General features: G+C 46.0%; 1 protein-coding gene across 2 annotated transcripts in view; it reads left to right on the top strand.

Annotated features, from left to right (window-relative positions):
* Positions 1-25,832, top strand: part of LOC121287486 (N-terminal EF-hand calcium-binding protein 1-like) — a 163,368-nt gene that overhangs the window by 111,328 nt on the left and 26,208 nt on the right. For both annotated transcript variants that reach the window (XM_041205416.1, XM_041205415.1), the window contains 4 exons: positions 9,014-9,150; positions 15,089-15,210; positions 22,287-22,366; positions 24,988-25,041. In XM_041205416.1, the coding sequence (XP_041061350.1) occupies positions 9,014-9,150; positions 15,089-15,210; positions 22,287-22,366; positions 24,988-25,041 (393 nt within the window). The remainder of the gene's footprint in view (positions 1-9,013; positions 9,151-15,088; positions 15,211-22,286; positions 22,367-24,987; positions 25,042-25,832) is intronic.

Here is a 25,832-nt window from a genome sequence, read left to right as displayed (position 1 = left end):
GGTAAATGCCAGTGTTGTAGCTTTACTGGAACAACTTGGCTAGGGGCATGGCAAGTCTGGAGCCCAAGTCTTCAGAACTATTGCTGGAATATTGTCAGGGCCCATAGCCTTTGCAGTTACCGATGTCTTCAACCATTTCTTGATATCACGTGGAGTGAATCGAATTGGCTGAAGACTGGCATCTGTGATGCTGGGGATCTCCAGAGGAGGCTGAGATAGATCATCCACTCAGCACTTCTGGCTGAAGACTATTGTGATTGCTTCAGCCTTATCTTTTGCACTGATGTGCTGGGCTCCTCCACCATCGAGGATGGGGATATTTGTGGAGCCTCCTCCTCCCGTGAGCTGTTTAATTATTCACCACCGTTCATGACTGGGTGTGACAGGACTGCAGAGTTTAGATCTGATCCATTGGTTGTGGGATTGCTTAGCCCTGTCTATCACTTGCTGCTTATGCTGTTTAGCATCAAGTAGTCCTGTGTTTTAGCTTCACCAGGCTGACACCTCATTTTTAGGTATGCCTGGTGCTGCTCCTGGCATGCCCTCCTGCACTCTTCATTGAACCAGGGTTGATCCCCTGGCTTGATGGTAATAGTAGAGTGGGGGATATGCCAGGTTATGAGGTTACAGGTTGTGTTACAGTACAATTCTGCTGCTGCTGATGGCCCTCAGCACCTCATGGATGCCCAGTCTCGAGTTGCTAGATCTGTTCGAAATCTATCCCATTTAGCACAGTGGTAGTGCCACACAACATGATGGAGGGTATCCTCAATGTGAAGCCGGGACTTTGTTCCCACAATGATTGTGTGTTGGTCACTCCTACTGATACTGTCAGGGACAGATGCATCTGCGGCAGGTAGGTTGGGGTCAAGTATGTTTTTCCCTCTTGTTGGTTCCCTCACCACCTGCCGCAGACCCAGTCTAGCAGCTATGTCATTTAGGACTCAGCCAGCAGTGGTGCTACTGAGCCACTCTTGGTGGTGGATATTGAAGTCCCCCACCCAGAGTACATTCTGCACCCTTTCCACCCTCAATGCTTCTTCCAAGTGGTGTTCAACATGGATTAATCAGCTGAGGGAGGTTTCCTTGTCCATGTTTGACCTGACGCTATGAGACTTCATGGGGGCCGGAGTCGATGTTGAGAACTCACAGGGCAACTCCCTCCTAACTGTATACCACTGTGCCGCCACCTCTGTTGGGTCTGTCCAGCCAGTGGGACAGGGCGTACCCAGAGATGGTGATGGTGGTGTCTGGGACATTATCTGTAAGGCATGATTCCATGAGGATGACTATGTCAGGTTGTTGCTTGACTGGTGTGAGACAACTTTGGCACTAAATCCCCAGATGTTAGTAAGGAGGATTTTGCAGGGTTGTAAGAGCTGAGATCGCCGTGGTTGTTGCCAATGCCAGGTGGTCTGTCCAGTTTCATTGCTTTTTTGCAACTTTGAAGCAGTTTGTTACAGCTGAGTGGCTTGTTAGACCATTTAAGAGGTACCAGGTAGGGACGACAGATGTCCTAAAGGTTCCCTAGAGGAACATTAGTGAACCAGGTGGGTTTTTACAATAATCGACAATGGTTTCATGGCCATCATTAGACTTTTAATTCCAGATTTTTATTGAATTCAAATTCCACCTTGGTGAGATTCAAACCTGGGACCCCAGGCATTACCCTGGGTCTCTATCACTAGTCCAGCGACAATATCACTACGCCCGATCATCTTCCCCCGATCTTATGGGCTTGTTTTTTAGGCTGTGATGTGGCCAGATGCAGAGGTGGGGCAAGTGTGTAAACTGGTACTACCACTTGGTGCCTCCCACCTTCCCCTCCAGAGGCAGGATGTGAGGCATGCAACAGGTTGCTAACTGGTCATGTTAATGGCCTATTAATGAATTCTCCAGTTGGCCTCAAGGTCCCAAGTGGAGTTGAGGCGGTTGAGCAGGGGACCAGTGCTCCAGGCAGGCTTAGAGGCCTTCCTATCCTTCCTGGATTCAGCTGCAACCACGGGCCTCCCTGTGGAGAGAATCCCCACCACAATGGTGGTCCGATTGCTAAAGACAGTTTTTAATTTAAAGTTAAAAAAGTTGGAAGGAGGATATCTCCATCTTGAGGTGCACCCCTCGCTCTCAATTATCTGGAAAGGGCAGCCTGTGCTTCTTTTGTTCCTGAGGGTCAGATTCAAGAGCCCACTCGTCATCCTCAATCAGGCAGTGAGCTTTCCCTCTGGCCATGAATTGGCCAATTTGGGTAAAATCACAGCTGGGTGACTTCCCCACACAGTGCGGGCTTCTGGTCCTCATTTGGCCATGATGGTATGTTTCCAAAGCACAAGGTCAAAATCTTACTCTATAGGTCAATGCCGCAGACTCTTTTATCAGGTGACAATGCAATATTCCAGCCCTCATGTCTTTTTTTAAATTCATTCATGAGATGTGGGCTTCACAGGCTGGGCCAGCCTTTATTGCCCATCCGTAATTACCCTTGAGAAGGTGGTGGTGAGCTGCCTTCTTGAACCGCTGCAGTCCATGTGGTGTAGGTACACCCACAGTGCTGTTAGGAAGGGAGTTCCAGGATTTTGACCCAGCGACAGTGAAGGAACAGGGATATATTTCCCAGTCAGGATGGTGAGTGGCTTGGAGGGGAATTTCCAGGTAGTGGTGTTCCCACGCAACTGCTGCCTTTGTCCTTCTAGATGGTACTGGTCGTGGGTTTGGAAGGTGCTGTCTAAGGAGCCTTGGTGAATTCCTGCAGTGCACCTTGTAGATGGTACACTTTGCTGCCACTGTGCATTGGTGGTAGAGGGAGTGAATGTTTGTGGATGTGGTGCCAGCCTCGGTTGCTTTGTCCAGGATGGTGTCAAGCCTCTTGGGTGTTGGAGCTGAACTCATCCAGGCAAGTGGAGAGTATTCCATCACACTCCTGACATGGGCCTTGTAGATGGTGGACAGGCTTTGGGAGGTGAGGAGGTGAGTTACTCACAACTCAGGATTCCTAGCCTCTGTGATTCACTCATGACTATTAATCAGAGTAGTTAATTGATGACCAGGGTTATGGCTGATTTACCCTAGGAGGCTTTCACAGGCAGTTGGGGAGAAGATGCATGGAAAGGACTATGGAACCAGAAGAAGTGTTGCAGAGCAGACTATAAATGTTCTGAAATCTTGATTGTGATTGAAAAACTAAAGCAACAGCCCAACCTATGGGGCTGAATTTCCCCCACATTGGGGGGTTGTACAGGGGTGGTTGGGAGCGGGCTCGAACCTGATCGGAGACCCCGATCGGGTGCGTGCCGCCATTTTACATGGGCAGGCCAATTAAGGCCCGCCAAGCGTGATGCATGCCCGGAAGCGCAGTGCGCTCCCTGTGCGGGTGGTGGGGGGAGGGGTGGGATTCCCTGAGTCGGGGCCTGTGTTCTTTCGCACATGCGCATGAATGAGCGCAGCAGTCTGTGCCTCAGGGAGATTAGTTTAAGGTCTGGAAAATTTAATAAAGGTGAAAAAAAAATTTGAGGACATGACCCCTCAGGTGAAACTATCACATGAGCTGGGACACGCCCATTAATTTTTTTCAAGGTTTTTTAATTTAATTAATAAACCCTTCACCAAACCTCATCCCGCCCGTGGATGAGGTTTCATGAAAAATACGAAGGCCGCCTGGGCTCTTCGCCTGCCCGACAAACTTAAGCTTGGACGGGCAGCTTTCTTAACAACTTTAATTACTTTGTTAATGGCCTTAATAGGGCCTGGATAGTTCGGCAGGCTGAGCCTGTGCCCTCTGAACTGACGATCTGAATGACGCGCAGTGACATCACCATCCGTCATTTTACATGTCGGTGAGTGGGCCCCATCCCCGCTCGCCGACGGGAAAATTCTTCCCATGGTTTCCTCCCGTTGCCGAATCCAAAGCTTGTTAGGGAATATTGTTTGTTCTGGATTGTTAAGGTTGAAATCTTTGCTTGAGCGGCCAGTCAGCTGCCATGCTCCATGCACTTCTCTCCAAGCCAATAAGATATTGAAATGGGCGGTGCTGTATTAGACACAGATTGATGATGGCAAGGTATTGAGTTATGGTAACTCAGGGCTGAAGACGTTTGCAACAATCTTCAGTCAGCCGTGCCGAGTGGATGATCCATCTCAGCCTCCTCCTGAGGCCTACAGCATCACAGATGCCAGTCCTCAGCTAATTTGACTCACTCCATGTGATATCAAGAAATGGCTGAAGGCACTGGATACTGTTAAAAACTATGGGCCCTGCCAACGTTCCAGCAACAGTACTGAAGACTTGTGCTCCAGAACTTGCCGCAACCCTAGACAAGCTGTTCCAGTACAGCCACAACATTGGCATCTACCTGGCTATGTGGAAAATTGCCCAGATATATCCTGTGCACAAAAAGTAGGACAAATCCAACCTGGCCAATTACCGCCACATCAGTCTACTCGCGATCATCAGTAAAGTGATGGAAGGTGTCACTAACAGTGCTATCAAGCAGCACTTACTCAGCAATAACCTGTTCACTGATGCTCAATTTGGGTTCTGCCAGGGCCACTCAGCTCCTGACCTCATTACAGCCTTAGTCCAAATATGCACAAAAGAGCTGAACTCAAGAGGTGAGGTGAGAGTGACTGCCCTCGACATCAATGCAGCATTGGTCTGAGTGTGGCATCAAGGAGCCCGAGCAAAACTTAATTCAACGGGAATCAGGGGGAGAATTCTCGGCTGGTTGGGTCATACCTAGCACAAAGGAAGATGGTTGTGTTTCTTGGAGGTCAGCCATCTCAGTCCCAGGACATCACTGCAGGAGTTCCTCAGGGTATTGTCCTGGAACTAACCATCTTCAGCTGCCACATCAATGACTGTCTCTCCATCATAAGGGATGTGGGGATGTTCACTGATGATTAGAAAATGTTCAACATCATTTTGATTCCTCAGATAATGAAGCAGTCTGTGTCCATATGCAGCAAGACCTGGACAATATCCAGGTTTGGGCTGATAATTGGCCAGTAATATTTGTGCCACACAAGTGCCAGGCAATGATGATCTCCAACAATCGAGAATCTAACCACCTCCCCATGACATTCAATGACATTACCATTGCTGAAACCCCCACTATCACCATCCACTGATGAGAAACTGAACTGCACTAGCGGCTACAAGAGCAGGTCAGAGGCTAGGAATCCTGTGATGAGTAACCCACTTCCTGACTCCCCAAAGCCTGTCCACCATTTACAAGGCACAAGTCAGGAGTGTGATGGAATACTCTGCACTTGTCTGGATGAGTGCAGCTCCAACAACACTCAAGAAGCTCTACACCATCCAGGGCAAAGCAGGCCGATTGATTGTCACCACATCCACCACCTTCGACATTCACTCCCTCTACCATCGAAGCACAGCAGCTGCAGTGTGTACCATCTACAAGATGCACTGCAGGAATTCATTGAGGCGCCTTCGGCAGCACCTTCCAAACTAACACCCTGAAGGACAAGGGCGGCAGACATATGGGAACACCACCACCTGGAAGTTCCCCTCTAAGTCACTCACCATCCTGACTTGGAAATATATCGCCATTCCTTCACTGTTACTGGATCAAAATCCTGGAACTCCCTGCCTAATAGCATTGTGAGTGCTCCACAGGGACTGCAGTGGTTCAAGAAGGTGGCTCACCACCACCTTCTCAATTAAGGGTGGACAATAAAATGCTGGCCTAGCCAGCAATGCCTACATGCTGTGAAAGAATGAAATATGCTTGCTTCCAGCCTCAGTAATGGTCCTTGTCCCATTATTGTCAGAATGAAATCAGTTGCACTAGCTCACTGAATACAGTTACAATTCTGACAGGTTGTGGGTTTAATAGAATAGTTTATGTATAAAATAAGATAGCTGGAGGATGTCACACTGCCAGGATCGAAAGAGCTCAGCTCCTCTATTATTACAATCTCCACACTGTAGAACTATCTTTCAAAATAAATTGCTCAGCTTTGCTGGCAACTTCCATTAACTGCTTGCTTAAGTGACCCCTTGGAATTTCATTTTCCACATTACTTTGTAGTTTCATAAGAATCAGTGAGGAAAATGATAAGGTCTGATCCTAGTTGAAGCTGATGTATTACAAGGGTGTTTGGCATTGCAATGGTTAATGTGGGACTGGGGAACAGAACCATCCACAGTGTAACGTAGAGAGTCACATGACAGTTGAGAGGAGACAGCATTGTATAGAGAGACTCGAGTTGGAGTCAGCACGAAGTTAGCTCCTAGTCTGGGCTATCCTTTGTACATATGTAAATAGTGATGTGTTACCAGTAAACGCTACTGTTCAACATTACAAGCCTCTGAACCTCTTTGTGAGACCTGCTGAACAAACCCCTGTGACAGCAGATTTAAGTATGACTCCATGACTCAAATTCCCCAACACAAGGTTGAGCGGTGCTTCAACCCCCGCAGTACGTCAGTGACAGTCCGTGCAGAGGTTTTTATTCTCAGTGCCATGATTGGTTTGGTTCAACATCATATTGACAACATTGTCCAACAGTTTAATCTGAGATAAATATACCCGTTACGCACATGTATTCCTTTCCTCCTTTTATATATCCCTTTTGATCGTCACTGCATCCTTTTCTTCTCCTGTCTTTTTGCTCTCTGTTGTTTGTTGCTGGTCTTTGAAATTTCAGTCCATCTGCCTCCTCTTCGCATCTGTTTAATTTTCTTCTCTGCAAAAAAAATTCCCTTTTCATCCTTTATTTGTGGGCGAATTATCTAAGCTTCTTACTGAAGGGGTGCAGGCCAATCACTAAAACATTTAATTAATGTTAAAGTGCTCATGAGGGAGCAAGGATATGAAAAATGACCATATGATCCCATTGCAGATAAAAATCCAAATATTATTTAAGAAAGGACTTGGATTTATATAGCACCTTTCAATGTTCCATGTGCCAAAGTGCCTTACACTACTATTGTAGTCACTGTTGTCATGTAGGAAATTGCATCTGAACATCATTTAAGAAAGAGAGAAAGACTATATGATGCTGTCAGAAAGATATAATAATATTATTGAATTTATTGTAAAGTAGTGGTAACTGTGCCTATGTATGTCTGTGTGTGTGTGTTTGTGTGTGTGTGTTTGTGAGACTTAATTGAATTAAAGGTAGCTGGTCTGGAGGCTTTGATGTAAACATGGTAAACATGGGGGATGTTTAGAGTGTAAGGTGTAAAAGGACATTTGCATTTTTAAAGAAATGAGACTAGATTGTTTTCAAAGGAGGGGTGAAACGTGTCATCTAACCAGGTGAAGTTCAGAAACAGTGTGTTTATTTTTCCCGAAGATTACTGGTAAAATTAGTACTATGAGAGAATTTTATTATCAGAAAGGTAAAGTCCAAAGACAGAATGAAACAATGGGAATTTGCATTCAAAGGGGAAAATATGTGTAAAGGGGTGAAGGCTGTGTGTAAGGGTAGGCATCTTAAGATCTAACAAGTGTGAAAATCCTTCAGCATCTAAGCCTTAAGCTGCTGCCTACAAAGAGCTGAAGTTAAGGAAACAGACTTTGAATTGGATTGTCAGGGTATCATGTTTCTTTGCTTGGGTCCTTTAAAATCTGTGTGTCTTACTGCTGCCTTAACAAAAGTGTAACTGGGAGTCAGATTAAGTGGGGGATTTAGAAGTTATCATAGTATTAATTTGTAGACATATGTATGTGCTTAAATTCACTTCTTTTCTTAATAAATGTTTAATCTAGTTTTATAAAAACCGATAAGACTTGGTGGTCTTATTACAACTGAATTCAAAGCATGTATCTCAAAATTTATATAAATTGCAAAACAGTGACAGTTGTTTCAAGTTTCCCTTTGGGATTTGAACAACTCAGCATTTACCATCGACTGTTCCATAACAGATGCTTTTCACAGCTGCAGGATACCCCCAATCTGCAGGGAGGTGGTAGCATAGTGGAATTGTCACTAGACTAGTAATCCAGACACCCAGTGTAATGCTCTGGGGACCTGAGTTTGAATCCCACAATGAAATTTGAGTTCAATAAAAAAAATCTGGAATTAGAAGTCTAATGATGACCCTGAAATGATTGCTGTAAAAACCCATCTGGTTCTCTAACGACCTTTAGGGAAGGAAATCTGTTGTCCTTACCAGACGCACAGCAAACGGCCTGGTAAGCCACAATAAATGCTGGCCTAGCCAGCGATGCCCCCATCCCAAGAATGGATGGAACAGAAGGATAAGTGTAACCCTTGTGCTTAACTATCTTGGCAAAATTGTTGATGAAATAACAGGGAGGTTTGATGAGGGTAATGCAGGTTGGTGTACTTGGGTTACAAAAGATGTCTGATAAAGTGTGTATTTAATAGGAATGCTCATGCACAGCCCATTTGTTGCACTGCACGGTATGTTCAGGAATGCTGCATGTCTGCGCACCCACACAGCTTTGAGGAAAGATTGGAAGTGAAGACTGAGGGAATCGGGGATCTACACAGTTATGAGGTCCTGGGAAAGTGTGAGTTTTTGATTTAGACACAATGAAGATGCAAATAGAGGGAAGAGAGCATAATAGTGGAATATTTGGAGTTTAGGCTAAAAAAGATAAGAAAATTACGTGGAACAACTTAATTACAGGATAGTTACTGAAGAGCTGATTAACATATTGATACAAGAAAGAAAGGAACTGCATTTAAATAGCACCTTTCATAATATCAAGGTCCTCTCAAAACACTTTACAATCAATTAAGAACTTTTCAAAGTTGAAAACAGAGCAGCCAATTCACGCACAGTGAGGCCCAGCAAACAGAAATAAGATAGTGACCAGATAGTCTGTTTTAATAACATCGGTTGAGGGTTAGATATTGGCCAGGGCACTGGAAAAATGCTCCTGAAAGAGTGATGAATGTTTGAAGCATGTTGACCATCGGATGCTTGACACCAGTTTGGACCTTCACACCTCAGCTAGTTCATTTGTGACGCCTGTTTTCTTTCTCTGAATGACTGTCTGACTGGCTCTGCTTCTCTTGGCAGGAATACCAGAGCTCCTCGACGCTGGAGCAGTTTGTGACCCGCTTTTTGCTCCGCGAGACCATGGACCAGCTTCAGTCACTCCGGAGCTCTCTGGAGTGTGCAATGGACGCCATTGAGGAGCAAACCAGCCGTGAGAGGTGGGGGTCGTGCCTCATTTACATTCCTCCTACCTAAAATGTCAGAAATGAATAGGAAAACAAGACCATGGCTTCTTGATTGTTTAGCTCAGCCTCTCCGTTTAAGCTACTCCCACACGTGCCGTGCATCACTGACCGACCAACAGACCAACCCTGGCGCCAATACCTCACTCACTAAGCAGCTGCTAGAGAGAGCGAATTTTCTTTTCAGTGGAATAGAATTGAAAAGCAAAGCAGTTTGGTTCAACTTTGATAAATTTAGATGCTAAGCTTATATGGAACCTTGGTTAGACCACACCTGGGCCCTGGTTTTCACCTTCAAGACAGGAATCACAGGTCAGGCCCTTCCCTAATTGGCAATCCAGCCTCCTGCCTGGCACCACCCACCACATGCTACTTTTGCCACAAGGTGGCAGGGCGGGCTGGAGTCAGAGCTGCTGCCTCCCGAAGCAGAGCGGAGGAGGGAACGGGTGCGAGCGGTTCCCAGAGCGAGGAGGTTAGAAGGCCTGCCTCCCTTCACTGGGAAATCGGTCCAGGCCAGTGGCTAAGTGTAAAGCCCCCTAAAACCTCTCCCTTTACCACATCATCCCAATGACCACCCCTCACCCCTCTGTGCCCCTATGCCCCCTCCATAGCTCCCCATACACCTTCAACTCCATGCCTACTCACCCAATCCCCTTAACATTTCACCTCCCAATACACACTAACCAGCCCCCATAACCCCCTTACCCACCCATGTGCACTCACCCACCCCAATACACCTTCACCCTGCATTTTCCACTCACCCAGTGTCCACTATGTACAGAACTCTTGAGCCCTATGATAACATTGGGAGGTCTTTGAGATGCTCATGAAACTGTCAAATAGACTAAGTCATTCAAAAACCACTTTAAAAAAATCTTTTTAAAATGGTCATGAAGCTGCCAAAGTAAATATACTCGCAATCTCCTTGATAGCTGTGTTAACAACTCCTGCTGAGCTGAATCAGTTAAGGGGTTTGGAACTTAGCCAAGCATTCATAATGAGATTCCACTTCACAGCTCTATAAACAAAGCCTCCAGAGCTGAATACAATAAAATATTCGAAACTTTGATGTCTTTGAAAGAGCTCTGCCATCTGTTCAAGCTTGAAAACAGGGGAACAGATGTCTGAGCAGCATATCAAAGAAAAGATTAAATCACAGGGGAAAATTCATAGTCAAATCTGAATATCAATACTGCTCAATGTAGTACCAGGGAACTATTGTCTCCCACAGTTTTGTTTAATTCAGGAAAGGTGCAATGCCTAGACATGTTCCTCATTCTCCAAGGCAATGTCTTGACCAATCAGAGGTGACTTGCCAACCAATCAGTACCCTTTTCTCATGCAGCATAAATTGTTGCTGCCTTTGAAATTTGGCATTCTTGCATCTGTCCTGATGAGTGCAAGATGGAAAACTTCAATGGCAAGTGTCTTTTTCAGCAATACTTAAGCTCTGTACTATCAAGCAGCTATTTGAAATGTTCTTTTTCTGTTCCATGCTGTCTTATTAAACCCTCCTTTAGTATCTGGTTCTCAGCATTAATACCTTATTTAGAATGACAGACAGGAGTCAAAACAACACAAAGACCCCCCTTTATCAATATCTAATTTAAAGGGCAAATTTAATAGCACAAACAAAATTCCCTTTTTAAGATTTGTTTATATATTAAGTACTGGGGCAGTGATTCCTATTATATATGACAAGATGCTCATCCATTGCAGTACAGACTCTAACACTCCCCCCATTGCTGCGTCAAACTGTTTCTTAATTTTTGCAAGGTTTTTGCCTCGCTTCCTCCACCTGGAAGTCCATTTTGTATGTTGATCACTCTTAAAGCGTGAAAAATCTGCTGATAGTGATCCAGAGTTTGCCATATACAAACCAAGACATTTCTATATCCCTCCTTCATGCCCATCATTCGTCCTAAAGAGTTACAGCCAATTTCGAGGTGTAGTCACTGTTGTAATGTAGCAAATGCGGCAACCAATTTGTGCGCAGCAAATTCCCACAAATAACAATGTGACAATGACCAGATAAATCTGTTTTTGTGATGTTGATTGAGGGATAAATATTAACCAGGACACCAGGGATAACTCCCCTGCTCTTCTCTCCAACTGAAAGGGCAGAGGGAGCCTCAGCTTCACATATGTTTGAAGGATGGCACCTCTGACAGTGCAGTACTCCCTCAGTACTCCACTGGAATGTTGGCCTTGATTAATCTAAAACTATGTCCCTTCAGCCTTTTTGCATTATTTCGTCTAAACCCTTCCTGATCCTTCGTTCCCAGGCTGGGAGAATGTCGCATCCCAGCACATTATGAACTTTCGGTCAATGCTTTTAAGAATGGTCATGCACAGACTATTAAAATGCAAATGCAAACTGCAAGTCATGTGACCTTTGGCAACAGAGCTCCAGACAGGCCTAAGTCTCAAGTGAATACCTAATCAAATATGGACGCTCACTGACATCCGGGGGATTCACACATCCCTGTGTTTAATGATGGATCGACATTAACTGCAGAATTCCAGCCAGCCTGACATTCCATTTTGTCTGGGACAAAAGGGAAACTCTGTGTGTTTAGGACAGACGTGAATGGATCCAATCAACCTTCCATTGTATTATGATGATTTCCTCATTCAAACTAGACTGGGTGAATTGCAAGGCGTTAAACAACAGCACCAGGTTGGAATCAACATATGCACCTGCCCTTTGGAAAAAAAGACTTTGAACTTGTGGAAGTTGTATGATGCAGGAGCCATTTTATTGCCTATTTTTAAAATCAGCAAGAAGCTGTTTGCCGACAGAGTTCCGCCAAAAGTCATTGAATTAGCTGCAAATCGTCAAGCAGCCAAGGTAATTAACAACAAATGCATTGAAAGTGGAAGATGTTACCAGAGAGAAGGATTCCCCCCCAACCTGTTCCAGTTAAAGTTCACCTGAGAACCAACCTCCGAGAAATCCGACTACAAGTAACCTCAACCTACTGCTTTACCAGACCATCACTTCTACTTCACCCTGACCTGCGTCGAAAGGGACCAAGATTATTATAAGCTGTAGCAGTACATTATTACCTTCATCTGTGTCTAATCTTTGTGTGTGAGAGACGAGTGAGTGAAACATGGTGAGCAGAATATCCCCCCCCACCCCCACCCCCGTTGGGTGGGTGGTTCGGGAGCAGACGTGGGCACGGTCGGGTACGGAGCCGATCGCCGCCCGCGATCGGCTGCGCGCTGCCATTTGGTGTCGGCGGGTCAACTCAGGCCCACCCAGCGTGATGCGCATACAGAAGCGCTCAGCGCTACCTGTGCGGGGGTGGGGAGGAAGGAGAGTCGGGGCCTGCCCTCTTTCGTGCATGCGCGCCAAGGAGCGCCGAAGTCTCCGGGGCATGGAGCCGCCTCAGGGAGATTAATTTAATAATAAAACATTGCAAAAAAGAAAAAAAACAAACTCAGCCATGTCCCCTCATGTGACAGTGTCATATGAGCTGGAACAGGTTTATGTACTTTTATAAAAATTTTTATTAAATTTATAAACCCTTCATGAACACTCACCCCGCCCGTGGATGAGGTTTCATGAGAAATGCGAAGGCTGCCTGGGCTCTTTGCCTGCAGCCCCCACCCCCCCCCACCCCCGGGCAGCCCTGACAATCACTTTAATGAGGTGATTAATGGCCTCAATAGGCCTTTGACAGTTTGGCGGGCGCGCAGCCGACTCTGGTGTGTGCCTGCCGAACTGAAGGTCGGAATGATGCGTTGGTGACATTGGGACACACGCCCGATGTCACCGCGCGTCAATTTACACATCGGCGTGCGGGACCCACCCCCGAACACTGAACAGAAGATTCAGGCCTGCGTTATATTAGGATTAAGTGTGTGAAGAATAAGAATATAAAAATAGGAGCAGGACTAAGCCCTTCAGCCCTTGAAGCTCACTCCGCCATTCAATGAGATCATAGCTGATCTTCTTTTCCAACAATATTTTCCTCTAATAAGAACATAAGAAATAGGATAAGAAACAGAATAAACAACCTTCTTTGTTTCTTAACTCGCAAAAGCTTGCTGCTGAAATTATTTAATTTGGAATTCATACATACAAACATACTGATCACAGGCCGTAAAGCAAACACATAAGCTCCGCCTGTGACACAAGTCTGTCCAATCTATCCTCCTAACCTAGACTCCGGACAATAAAGATCAGCTTTGCAGGTAGTCCATGGGAAAGTCAGCTCTCTTAACCACCTGCCTGTTATCAGCCATTTTCCAAAATTCCGTCTTGGCTTTTCACGCAGACAAGAAGTAAAATATTATTTGGCACCAACGATCGCCACTGTGTCAGGAGTTTCACCATGGAGGTGTTGGCTGGTTAACATGATTTTCTAATGGTTTGACAGCACATCAAAAAAAGAATGAGTTAAAGGGGGCACTATGCAAACCCCTTGAACTTGGCATTTCTTGGGCATGGATTCAAAGTGACTAAAATACCCTGATCTGCAGTTCCTCAGGGGAATGGGATTAAAGTAGACAGCTCCAGCTGAAGAGTTAGCACCAATAATGGATCTGTGGGTCAGATAACCTCCTCCTATGCTGCAATCTCTATGATCCAAAAAAAAAACCCACTGGTACATTTTCTGCTCCTCCCGGCTGCAAGTCTCAGACAACTGTCTATGCTGCAAATTACGAATGTGACTCTGAGACAGATTATTGCCTGTGGCTGAACTGAAATGAAGGTTTCTTTTTTAAATGCATATATATACATACATATAATTAAAAAGAACAGCATCCAGGCCTAGCTCACTAATTAGAGGCACAAGTTTAATTGGCATAGAAAATTAATTAAACTACATTTTTTTATCAAAATGCTTGTATTCCTATTGCAATGTTCACAATTTCAGGGCATCCCAAAGCACTCTAAAGCCGTCCCTGTAACGTAGGAAGCTCAACAGCCAGTATGTGCACAAGAAGCTCCCACAAGTAGCAACGTGATGCATGACCAGATCCTCTGCTTCTGTGACGTGCGTTGAGGGATAAATATTGCGCAGGACCCTGGGGAGAATTTCTCTGTTTTTCTTAAAAGTATGGCACATTCTACGTTCACGTGAGAGGGCCTGGGTTTAATGTCTCACCCGATAGATGATGCCTCTGACAGTGTCTCACCCCCTCAGTTCTGCGTTGGGGGGAAGGCAGGTTAGAATTTGTGCTCACCTCTCTGCAGTGGCACTTGAACCCTGAACCTTCTGACTCAGGGGTGAGAGTTTTGGCAACAGAGACATGCCTGACACCTTCTAAGGGCATCTAAATAAGAAAAGAGCTACATGTGAAATGTCACTATTAGCAGACAGTGTTTTCACTAAAGCAGGGACACTCCATTCTGTTTAGTTCCATGCTTTAGAGTTAGGATACCAGAGCTATGATCAGAATGTCTTGGTGACCTGGTTCGAAAACTGCAGAACCCACATTCGTATTGTTCTCCTTAGAGCAGAGATCAAGGGTGTTGGGTAGGTTCAAGTGGCTAATTGGTCTATTCCTGTCTCTGTTTAATAGGCATGTTCAAAATCATGAAGGACTTTTTACAGGGTAAATAAGGAGAAACCATTTTCCCTGGCAGACAGTGCTGTAACCAGACCATACGGATTTAGGATAAGCAAAAGCATCAAAGAGGAAATTTTCTTTTCATGCAACAAATTCTTGGTGATCCGGAAGGCGCTACCAGAGAGGGCGGCAAAAGCAAATGTTTCAATTGAAACTTCCAAAAGGGAATTGGATAAATAGTTGACAAAAGAACATTTTGCAGGGCTGCCGGGCAAGGGCAGGGGAGCGGGACTAATTGGAGAGCCCTTTCAGACAGCCAAAGCAGGCAGGATGGGCCGAATGGTCTCCTTTCATGCTGTATGATTCCATATTGTGCTCACTTTCACAGGCAGGTGCAGGAAACCCCTGAGGTCCCATCAGTGCATCGGCCAGGAAGACGATGTGGACGCAGAGCTCAGAAGAATATCTGCCTGTCCCCCAGCGACCCATACTCGGGAATCCTTCACTCAGGTATTTGACAGCTCATCCCAATCCTCCAGGATTAAAGCAGTGGATAAAACTCTGGCAGTCAGGGTGTTACGATTAACTCCACCACAATCTTCAGGTTCGCCGTGACATGTGCGAGTTACTTTACCGGAGTTCCAGTAACGCAATCTAGAGGAATGCAAGGTAGTGTGTTTGGGGGAAAGCCAACAAGGCAAAGGAATACACAAGAAACGGCAGGACGTGGGGAGGTGTAGAGGAACAGAGGGACCTGGCAGTGCATGTCCGCAGATCCTTGGGGGTGGCTGGACAGGTAGATAAGGTGGTCGGGAAGATAGACGGGATACTTGCCTTCATTAATCGAGGCAGAGAATATATGAACCAGGAGTTTCCAAGCAAAGAACTGCGGATGCTGGAAATCCAAAACAAAAACAGAAACAGAAATACCTGGAAAAACTCAGCAGGTTTGGCAGCATCGGTGGAGAAGAGCACAGTTGACGTTTCGAGTCCTCATGAGGACTCGAAACGTCAGCTGTGCTCTTCTCCACCGATGCTGCCAGACCTGCTGAGTTAAGCCAGGAGTTTATGCTGGAACTGTACAAATCACCAATTAGGCCACAACTGGAGTACTGTGTGCAGCTCTGGCCAGTGCACCAAAGGAAAGATGTGATCGCACGAGGGAGGGTGCGAAGGAGATTTACGAGGGTGTTGCCTGGACTGGGAAATTTTAGTTACGAGGAGAAATTGGATAGACTAGACTTGTTTTCTTTGGAACTCAGCAAGCTAAAGGGAGACTTAATCAAAGTTTATAAAATTATGAGGGGTCTGGAGAGAGTGGACAGTAAGACCCTGTGCCCCATGGTTGAGAGGTCCATAACCAGGCGGCATAGATTTAGGGTCAGAGGTAGGAAGTTCAGAAAGGATTCAAGGGGAAGTGTTTTCCCCCAGAGGGATGTGGGGGATCTGGAACTCACTGCCTGATAGGGTGATAAAGGCAGATACTCACCTCAGGTTGGAAAAGTCCTTGGATATGACTCTGAAGAGCGGTAACCTACAAAGCCAGAGAGCGATAGCTGGAAAGTGGCATGAGGCTGGAAGGCTCCTTGTCGGCTGGTGTGGAGACTTGCTGTGAATTTCTACGATTCAGTGATTCAGTCCATGCCAGCCTCTATTTTCCCATAATCGTTGGACGTGTTACTGATTGATGTGACGATTGCTTGACTCTCTTCCCTTCAGGATCGAGCCGCACCAGCTCCTGGCTGGGGCAGCGATTGAATCAGACAGGAGGCGAGCGCTTTCACAGATGGTCTTTGTTCCCTGTGACCTGCTGCACTGGCTCCAGTGGCCCAAGAGCTGTCAGAAGGCAATTTTCCCCGGTATTTTTTTCCCCCTCGTGGGCCCCGGTTTCCCCCTGACCTTCTGCCTCTCCCGTGGGTTTACTGATAGCAGGAGAGGGGGTTGTGTCTATGTGTGCGGCGGAGCTGGGAGGGGTGTGATTGGGGAGAGGTGTGGGAGGAAGGGTGTAAGGGAAGGGCGAGGGTGGGGGGAGGGTGTATGGGTGGGGAATGGTGGGGGGAGGTGGTGTGGGGGGAGGGATGTGGGTGGGAAGGGGTGTGGGGTAGGACGGAGGTGGGAAGGGGTGTGTGGGGTGATGAGGGTGGGAGGTGGGGTGTGGAGGGAGGGATGTTGGGGGTGGGTAGGGGTAAGGGGAAGGGGGTGGACATGTGTCTAACCATGATACTGCAGCCATCTTGAGGTGTAGGGTAGGCTTGCTGTCCCTTGTTGTTCCACGTTTGTACTGTATGTAACTTGAGGAATTAAATTTAAGTTCCTCAGAATTGTTTTAACCATCCACTTCCAGCTCCCACCCCTTCGGCGGAGGTCTTTTTAAAAATAGTCAATTCGTTTCACAGAGCCTGAGTATTACTGAGAAAAGAAGACAAGATGCTGAAGCTTTTTGTCTTGGACTCATCAGGACAGATGCAAGAATACCAAATTTCAAAGGGAACAACAATTCGTACTGCATGAGAGAAGGGTGCTGCTTGGTTGACAAGTGGATTTTGATTGGTCAAGGCATTACCATGGAGAATGCACCAAGGAGCAGTCTTCCCAAGCTTTTGTTTAAAGGCAAAAATTAAGAAAAATGTTAAAATTTTGAATTTAAACAAAGGCTTGGGTGATAACTATCTTCTTCTCCATTGCAATGCCTTGACCAATCATGTGGGAGAGACTAGAAGTAGGGGGACACAGTTTAAATATAAGGGGTCTCCCATTTGAGGTGGAGATGGGGAGACATTTTTTTCTCTCAGATGGTTGTGCATGATTCTGTGGAGCTCTCTGGCCCAGGTGGACCTTTTTCAGGACGTGTTAGGTGGGTTCTTGATTGACAAGGGGGGGGCGCAGGCGGGGCCAAGTGGTGGGGGTTAAAGGGTATGGGGGGGGGGGCGGGATAGCAAGTGGAGTTGAGGCCAAAATCATTTCAGCGATGATCTTATTGAATGGCAGAGCAGGCTGGAGGGGCAGAATGGCCTTCTCCTGCTCCTAATTCAAATGTTTGTTTGTTTACTTTTTAACAATCTCACAAGAACGTTCCGACAGTTGCCTACGCCATAGGAGTTTACAGTGTCATGAGTTTTCTGGTAAACTTGTGAACAATACATTCCAAGTATTGACATGTTCACAACAATCCACTGTCCTAATAGCCAAGCCATAGTGCTAGCTGTCAAAAGGAAAATATATACATGTGACATGGTGAGTTTTTTTTATTCACTGATGGGTTGTGGGCTTCGCTGGCTGGGCCAGCATTTATTACCCATCCCTAATTGCCCTTGAGAAGGTGGTGGTGAGCTGCCTTCTTGAACCGCTGAAGTGCATGTGGTGTAGGTACACCCACAGTGCTGTTAGGGAGGGAGTTCCAGGATTTTGACCCAGTGACAGTGAAGGAACGGCGATACATCAGGATGGTGAGTGACTTGGAGGGGAATTTCCAGGTGGTGTTTTCCATCTATCTACTGCCCTTGTCCTTCTAGATGATAGTGGTCGTGGGTTTGGAAGGTGCTATCTAAGGAGCCTTGGAGAGTTTCTGCAGTGCATCTTGTAGATGGTACGCACTGTTGCTACTCTGCATTGGTGGTGGAGGCAGTGCATGTTTGTGGATGTGGTGCCAATCAAGTGGGCTGCTTTGTCCTGGATAGTGTCAAGCTTCTTGAGTGTTGTGGGAGCTGCACTCATCCAGGCAAGTGGGGAGTATTCCATCACACTCCTGACTTGTGCCTTGTAGATGGTGGACAGGCCCTGGGGAAACAGGAGGTGAATTAGTCAGCATAGGTTTCCTAGCCTTTGACCTGCTTTTGTAGCCATTGTGTTTATATGGCTAGTCCAGATGGACCAGAGTCTCATGTCTCTGTTCCCTGTGTGATACTTCAGTGAAAGAAAGAACTTATGCAATGCCTTTCCCACCATCAGGACGTCTCAAGGTACTTCACAGCCAATAGGTCACCTTAGAGGGATGATGGGGCCTCCAACAATGTAGCACACCCTCACCATTGCACTGATGTCTCCACCTACGTATTGTGCTCAGGTCTCTGGAGTGGGGCTTGAACCCATGACCTTCTGACTCAGAGGCCGCAGTGCAGTACAGAGGGAGTGCTGCACTGTAGTAGTTGGCATTTTTCAAATAAGACTTTAAACCAAGACCCCGTCTGCCCCCTCAGATGAATGGAAAGGGTTCCAGGCACCATTCGAAGAAGATCAGGGGAGTTATTACTGGTGCCCTGGCCAATATTTATCCCTCAATCAACATCACTAAAAACAGATGCTCTGGTCCATATCTCATTGCAGTTTGTGGGCATTTGCTCTGTTCAAATCAGCTGCCATATTCTCTACAAAACACCAGCGATTACACTTCAAAAAGTATTTAATTAACTGTTAATCGCTTTAGGACATCCTGGGTTGTGAAAGGTACAAAATGCAAGTTTTGTTCATCCTTTATCTTGTTAGAAAAAGAAAGAAAGAAGCACGAAGAAAAACTGACCCTGGCTTATGGGCTGGTATTGCTTCAGTATAATTGTGAGGGGATAACATTCAGGTCCCATTAGACCAGATGATGGTTCATCACTATATTAAACTCAGCAGCAACTCTGTGAAACCACTGCCACCTGGTGGATTTGAAGGCAATCACACCACCGAGGCCAAAAAAAAACCCTTAATCTACCATTGGTGGCACTCAAATGGTCTTAATCAAACACCTCCCCACCAACTGAATAAGGAAACCGTACACATAAACACGGATGAACAGATGGAGGGGGATCTCAGCAGGAATTAGTGTGCGGCATTATAAATGGGTTTATACACTATCAATTTCTACTTACCAAAAATAGGGATTAAATTAGCTGCAGTCCCTGTGGACACCCACAGTGCTGTTAGGGAGGGAGTTCCTGGATTTTGACCCAGCGACAGTGAAGGAACGGCGATATATTTCCAGTCAGGACAATGTGTGACTTGGAGGGGAACTTGCAGAATGTTCCCATGCACCTGCTGCCCTAGCTAGTTGGCAGAGGCTGCAGGTTTGGAAGGTGCTGTCGAAGGACACTTGGCGAGTTGCTGCAGTACATCTTGTAGATTGTTCCTTGGCCCCACGTTTGGCTCTCTAAAATTCCCTCCCTAAACCTCTGTCCCTCTCTCTTTCCCTCCCTCCTCCTTTAATATGTTGCTTGAAACAATACTCCCATGAAGCACCATGGGCCTTTTGTACTTTTAAAGACACTATATAAATTGGAGGGAGGGAGGAAATCTGTGTGTGTATGCCTGGCTGGAGGACAGGAAGGGAGAGGGGAGGGGAAGATTTATTTACTTTTTTGTCTCAGGCTCTGGTACAGTTTCCTGTTGAATATTGATTGTGCTGATTAAGGAGCTGGTGAACTCTTGTCCCTTTGAATGAGAAAGATGAAGCCATAAACATTGAGGAAGCAGTGAGGTGGGAAAAATATTATCACCACCAGTTAAAAACTTGTATTTATGAGGTGCTCTCAATGTAATTAATCGTCCAATGGTGCTTCACAGCTGTGCTAACCAAACAGAAATACTCCCCACTTGCCTGGCTGAGTGCAGCTCCAACAATACTCAAGAAGCTTGACACTGTCCAGGACAAAGCAGCCCACTTGATTGGCACCACATCCACAAACATTCACTCCCTCCACCACTGACAAACAGGTGCAGCAGTGTGTACCATCTACAAGATGCACTGCAGCAACTCACCAAGGCTCCTTGCAAACCCATCACCTCTAACATCTAGAAGGACAAGGGTAACAGATAGATGGGAACACCACCACCTGCAAGTTCCCCTTGCACTCACCATCCTGACTTGGAAATATATTGCCGTTCCTTCACTGTCACTGGGTCAAAATCCTGGAACTCTCTTCCTAACAGCACCCACACCACATGGACTGCAACCGTTCAGGAAGGCAGCTCACCACCACCTTCTCAAGGGGCAAGTAGGGATGGGCAATAAATGCTGGCCCAGCCAGCGAAGCCCACATCCCGAGAATGAGCTAAAAGAAAATCTGACGCTGAGCCATAAGGAGATATTGGGACAGGTGGCCAAACACTAGGTCAAAGAGTTGGGTTTTAAGAAATATCCTCAATGAGTCAAGAGAGGTAAAAACAAGATAAAAACAAAAAACTGCGGATGCTGGAAATCCAAAACAAAAACAGAATTACCTGGAAAAGCTCAGCAGGTCTGGCAGCATCGGCGGAGAAGAAAAGAGTTGACATTTCGAGTCCTCGTGACCCTTCGACAGAACTAGTTCTGTCGAAGGGTCATGAGGACTCGAAACGTCAACTCTTTTCTTCTCCGCCGATGCTGCCAGACCTGCCGAGTTTTTCCAGGTAATTCTGTTTTTGTTCAAGGGAGGTAACCTTTAACAGGGCTGACGACACCATTGTTGTCCAAAGTGTCTGCTGTGGTGTTGGGCTGAGTGGGTTTGCCTTCAACTGGGCCAGAATTTTTACCTCATTGGGCCTGACCTGAACGAGCAAAAAAATGGCACGCGATATATCGGTCGGTGGGTACGTGTGGGAGTTGGCAGCACCCGCCAACAATTAAAAAGCCTGTTAAGACCATTAAAAGTCCCAATTTAACTAAATTTTTTGCTGGCTGTCCAACCTTACACGGTCGGTGGGCAGAAGAAGAGGCCAGGCGGCCTTTAGATTTATTTTTAGGAAACTTCATCCACGGGCGGGATAAGGTTTTCAACAGCAAATAAATAAATAAAATAAAAATTTAAATATTTCGTGAATAATACGTCCCTGCTCACATGACAGAGTCGCACGAGGGGACATGGTTTTTTTTTAAACATTTTAAGAACCTTTATTTTTAATCTTCAAAACTCTTCATCGTCACCTTCGTTGAGCTCTGTGCCTCAGGGAGCTTTCCCTGCGTGAGCTGGGCGCTCCCAGCCTTCCCCTCCCCCGCGTGGGTAGCGCTGAGCGCTGCAGCACGTGTTTGACGCTGGCCTTTAATTGGTGTCCCCCCCCCAGTGTGAAATCGCGGGCCTGCCCCAATCGCGGGAGGCGGTCGGCTTCCTGATCGTGCCCACCGACAGAGACCCGCCCGACGAGGTAAAAGTTCTGGCCCCGGTTCCATCCTTACCTTGTCCAGTCGGAGCTATTCACCTGCAACGGCTTCCCCTCCTGCTCCTGCACCATTACCTCTGGCGCTGCCCAAGCAGATGGTTTAGGTCTCTTCCTATTGCTCACCTGTGAGCTGCCGCTCGATAGCATCTTACGAAAACATATCGGGTTCCACCCTGTATACGGCCGACAACCAGTTCTACTTCAGTGCCGCCCTCAATGTACTGAACATGAGGGAATGATGCAAAAATAAAATCAAAAGATGTGAACGTTTAGAAAATCACACATTTCTTCATGGGAGGAGTTGGGGTGGGGAGGTGGAGACAATGTGATGGTCGTGGTTGGCTTTTTTGAGGGGAACGCAGCATACTCATTTTACCTGGACCTTCACTCAGGTAGGACCAAAACAAAGCCGTCGTTATGATGTGTCAGGGACCAGAATGACCTTTTGAATGACTCTCTTCCTCGTACAGGTGTCTGCGTTGAGCCCGAGAGTCAGTGGGTGACTCAGGTTAACAGGCTGCAGCAGCTGATCGACAGGCTGGAGTGCAAGGTACGGAGCTGTTATTTGTAGTGGCTTAAGATCTAGCTGACATTTCCAGTGCGGCACTGAGGAAGTGCTGCACCTTCAGAGAGGCTACCTTTTAGACGGGATGTTAAACCAGGGGTCAGCAACCTTTCAGAAATGGCGTGCTATGTCTCCATTTATTCACTCTGATTTAAGGTTTTGTGTGCCAGTAGTACATTTTAACGTTTATAAGGTCTCTGTATATAATTAAACTATTGTTTCATGCCAAGTGAATAAGGTTTTTAAAATGCTAAAGAAGCTCCATTTGAAAATTAAATTAAAATGCAGATCTTGGCTGTTCAGTGTGATCCTTGCCCTTGCTTTTCCTTGTTGAGTTTTCCAATGTACAGCATGCATTCAGATACTTTAAGCTACATGCGGCTTCTGAGTGATCAGTTGTCAGCCGGCTCTGAGAGGGACAGAGGACTGACTTCACGTGTGAAAATACCTGTTCACACAGGTGTGTGGATCCAAATACTGAAAGAATTGCGAATGCAATTTTCTTCAAACAGTTAAATTTCGCTGCAGGGACTTCCAGCAGGTCAGAACAGAGGCCCTATCATCCCTCTCAGTAGCTTGAAGTGCACTCTGCAGATCTTTAAACTTTTGATATCCACAATTCCGCTTCGTTGAGAAGGGTTTATTCGTGCTTCATTTGAAAATGTCGTTGAGCATTTGATGTGCAGCAAACAACATTTTCACAACAGAGAAAGCACAGACAGCACGGTCCTTCTTTTAAATAACTCATCTGTCCAGTAAGGCTGAAATGATCAAACATCTAACTTTGCTTTCTTAGGAGCTGATGTTTCATCAAATGTGGCCCTCAATTTATGGTAAAGAAAAAAGTCAGGACAGATGGCACACACAACATCAAACACAGTTCCATATTGTGATACTGATGTAAGCAGCAAATCGGGACTTATATATCCCAGTAATGAATTCAATTCAAGCGTTTACTATTTAAATTCTATACATTTTTTTTAAAATCAATGTAACAAACCTTCTTGGGATAAGTAAGTGATAAAATATTAGATTTAGAATTTTTTGTGCTGTTAATTGGACGAGGTGTGTGAGTGCTACTCAAAATCATCTCGCTTGCCATCTTTGGCAATGTGCCATAGGTTGCTGACCTGTGTTAAACCAAAGCCCTCATCTGCTCCCTAACGTGGACATAAACCACCCTTCACTACTATTTGGAAGAGGAGCAGGGGAGTCCTCCCAAGATGCTCTGGTTAATATTACATCCTCGGACCTGCTTTAAAAAGAAGACAACCTGATCATTTATTTCATTCATACCCGTGCGATCCTGCTAAACTCAGAAGTCCCATAGCGCTTGGGATCCAATGTTGCACTTATTGAAATGTTATAGGAACATAGTCCCGCTCTGCTGCTCTTTTCCTATAGCCACCTGCAACTTTTCCTCCTTCAAGTATTTAATCGCTAACCTCCCTTTTTACAAAAAAAATATAACAGCTAGGATTTTACAGCCCTCCCGCAGCGTATCTCCCCCCACCCCAACCCCCCCCCCCCCGGTGAATGGGGCGAGCCATTTAAATCTCCACCCAACGGGCAGGAGGGGGGTGGGGTGGGGTAAAATCCTGGCTGTTATTTTTTTTAAAAAAGGTAGGTTAGCGATTAAATACTCGAAGGAGGAAAAGTTGCGGGTGGCAATGGGAAAAGAGCAGGAGAGTGGGACTAACTAGCTCTTGCGAAGGGGCAGTGCTGAGCCGATGGGCTGAATGGCTTCATATGCGCTGTATCACACTGTGGAGCAGGTGAAAGAATGAAACGTATAGTCATCCAGGAAGAGCACCGTGTGAAGAAAGAGTGGGTTGGCTGAAGGCCACTTTACACATTTTTGTATCCAATGACAATGTGCGTTTATTTTGTGTCCTGCTGCTCTGGTTAAAGTGACGTCAGCTGATTCACCATTCAAATGACTCACATTGTACAGTAAAGGTTTGCCAAAGAGGTCTGAGGTGTGACGGAAGGGAGGTGGGGTGATCTAACTGAGGTGGCTCAATGATAAGTTTGGGTAAAGAGAATTTATTTCTTCCTGTGGGACTTGGGGAAATCGAGGACAGGAGGTGATAAACTTAGAGCTAAGCTGACTCTAGCAGTAAAAGCAGAAAGCAGTTTTTCACACAAAGGTTAGTGGAAATAATTCACCTCTTAATCGTTGCTGACTCAATTGAAGCTTTCAAGACCAAGACAGATATTTTTTTGCTCTTTTGGAGTATTATGGAATATGAGGCAAGTAAGTGGGGCTGAGTTGTGGAGCAGCCATGATCCTAATGGAATGTTGAAGCAGGCTCGTGGAGCTGAATAATTGACCTCTGATTCTGTCTTATAGATTTTATGGGGTTTTCCATTTATTTGAAGGTGGAGAGATGAAGGAGTTACGACAGTGGTGACAAAAGTAGACTGTTAAACAGATGAGATGAACTCGTGGATAAGTTGAGTTGGGCAGCTGTCATTTTTTTATGTTGTTTTGACACTGGTCACTAGAAGCGGAAAATATTCCACCCTCCCATTGCGTTGAGTATGAAATTTCACGGTGCATTACATGAACTAACCAACCAACTTTTTTGTTGTGTTTACTGTAGACTCCAAGACTGGAGCCCTTAAAGGAAGAAGTAATTGAGGAAGCGACTAACTCCGTAAGTTTGAGTGAAGCCTGGCTTCTGGTGGATTGCTTCACATACTCCGTGTTAATGTCTGACTGGAAGTTGTGGTAACAGGTCAACATGTAGGGGCAGAGAAAACTTCTATCTGAACTGAAGCAAACCTATGGGGTGCATAAGGGGCCTGCATGAGGAGCTACAGAAAGGCACTTGAGTTAGCCGAGTGTTAAACCACAACATGGGAGACATGAGTGCACCAGTTATGACAACTGAAGACTCCCATGCTACCACCAGCAGGCATCCACGCAGGGCTCAGGCTTGGCAAGACTCAGTTCACATAATGCGGCTCTGAAACAGATACCCCTGTCGCAATTGCTTGCTAAACGTTGGCCAAGTTGACACCCAGAAATGGTTCCAGGTTCAAGAGAATTTAATTGGCAGGTTAGATTGGAGAAGCTTTGATTTTTTTTATCTCCTCCGAGCAAAGGAGATTGAGGGGAGATTTGATAGAGGTGGACAAGGCTATGACAGGTTTAAATAAGGTAGAGAAGGAAAAACTGTTTCCATGAGTTAATGGGACAATGACTAGGGGACCCAGATTTCAGGTTTAGGGGAAGAGATGCAGTTGGAATGTGAGCAAGAGCCTTTTCACACAGTGAGTGGTAATGACCTGGAGCTCAGTGCCTAAGAGAGTGGTGGAATTGGAGATGATCAATGACTTCCAAAGGAAAAGGGATGGCACTTGAGGGAAATAAATTTTCAGGGCTCCGGGGATATAATGGGAGAATGGCACTGATTGGACTGCTCTACAGAAAGCCGGCAAGGGC

This window comes from Carcharodon carcharias, chromosome 14 (genome assembly GCF_017639515.1).
Source record: "Carcharodon carcharias isolate sCarCar2 chromosome 14, sCarCar2.pri, whole genome shotgun sequence".
Taxonomy (NCBI): Eukaryota; Metazoa; Chordata; class Chondrichthyes; order Lamniformes; family Lamnidae; genus Carcharodon; species Carcharodon carcharias.
The sequence above is the reverse complement of the archived record's forward strand: the minus strand, read 5'-3'. Positions and strand labels throughout refer to the sequence as shown.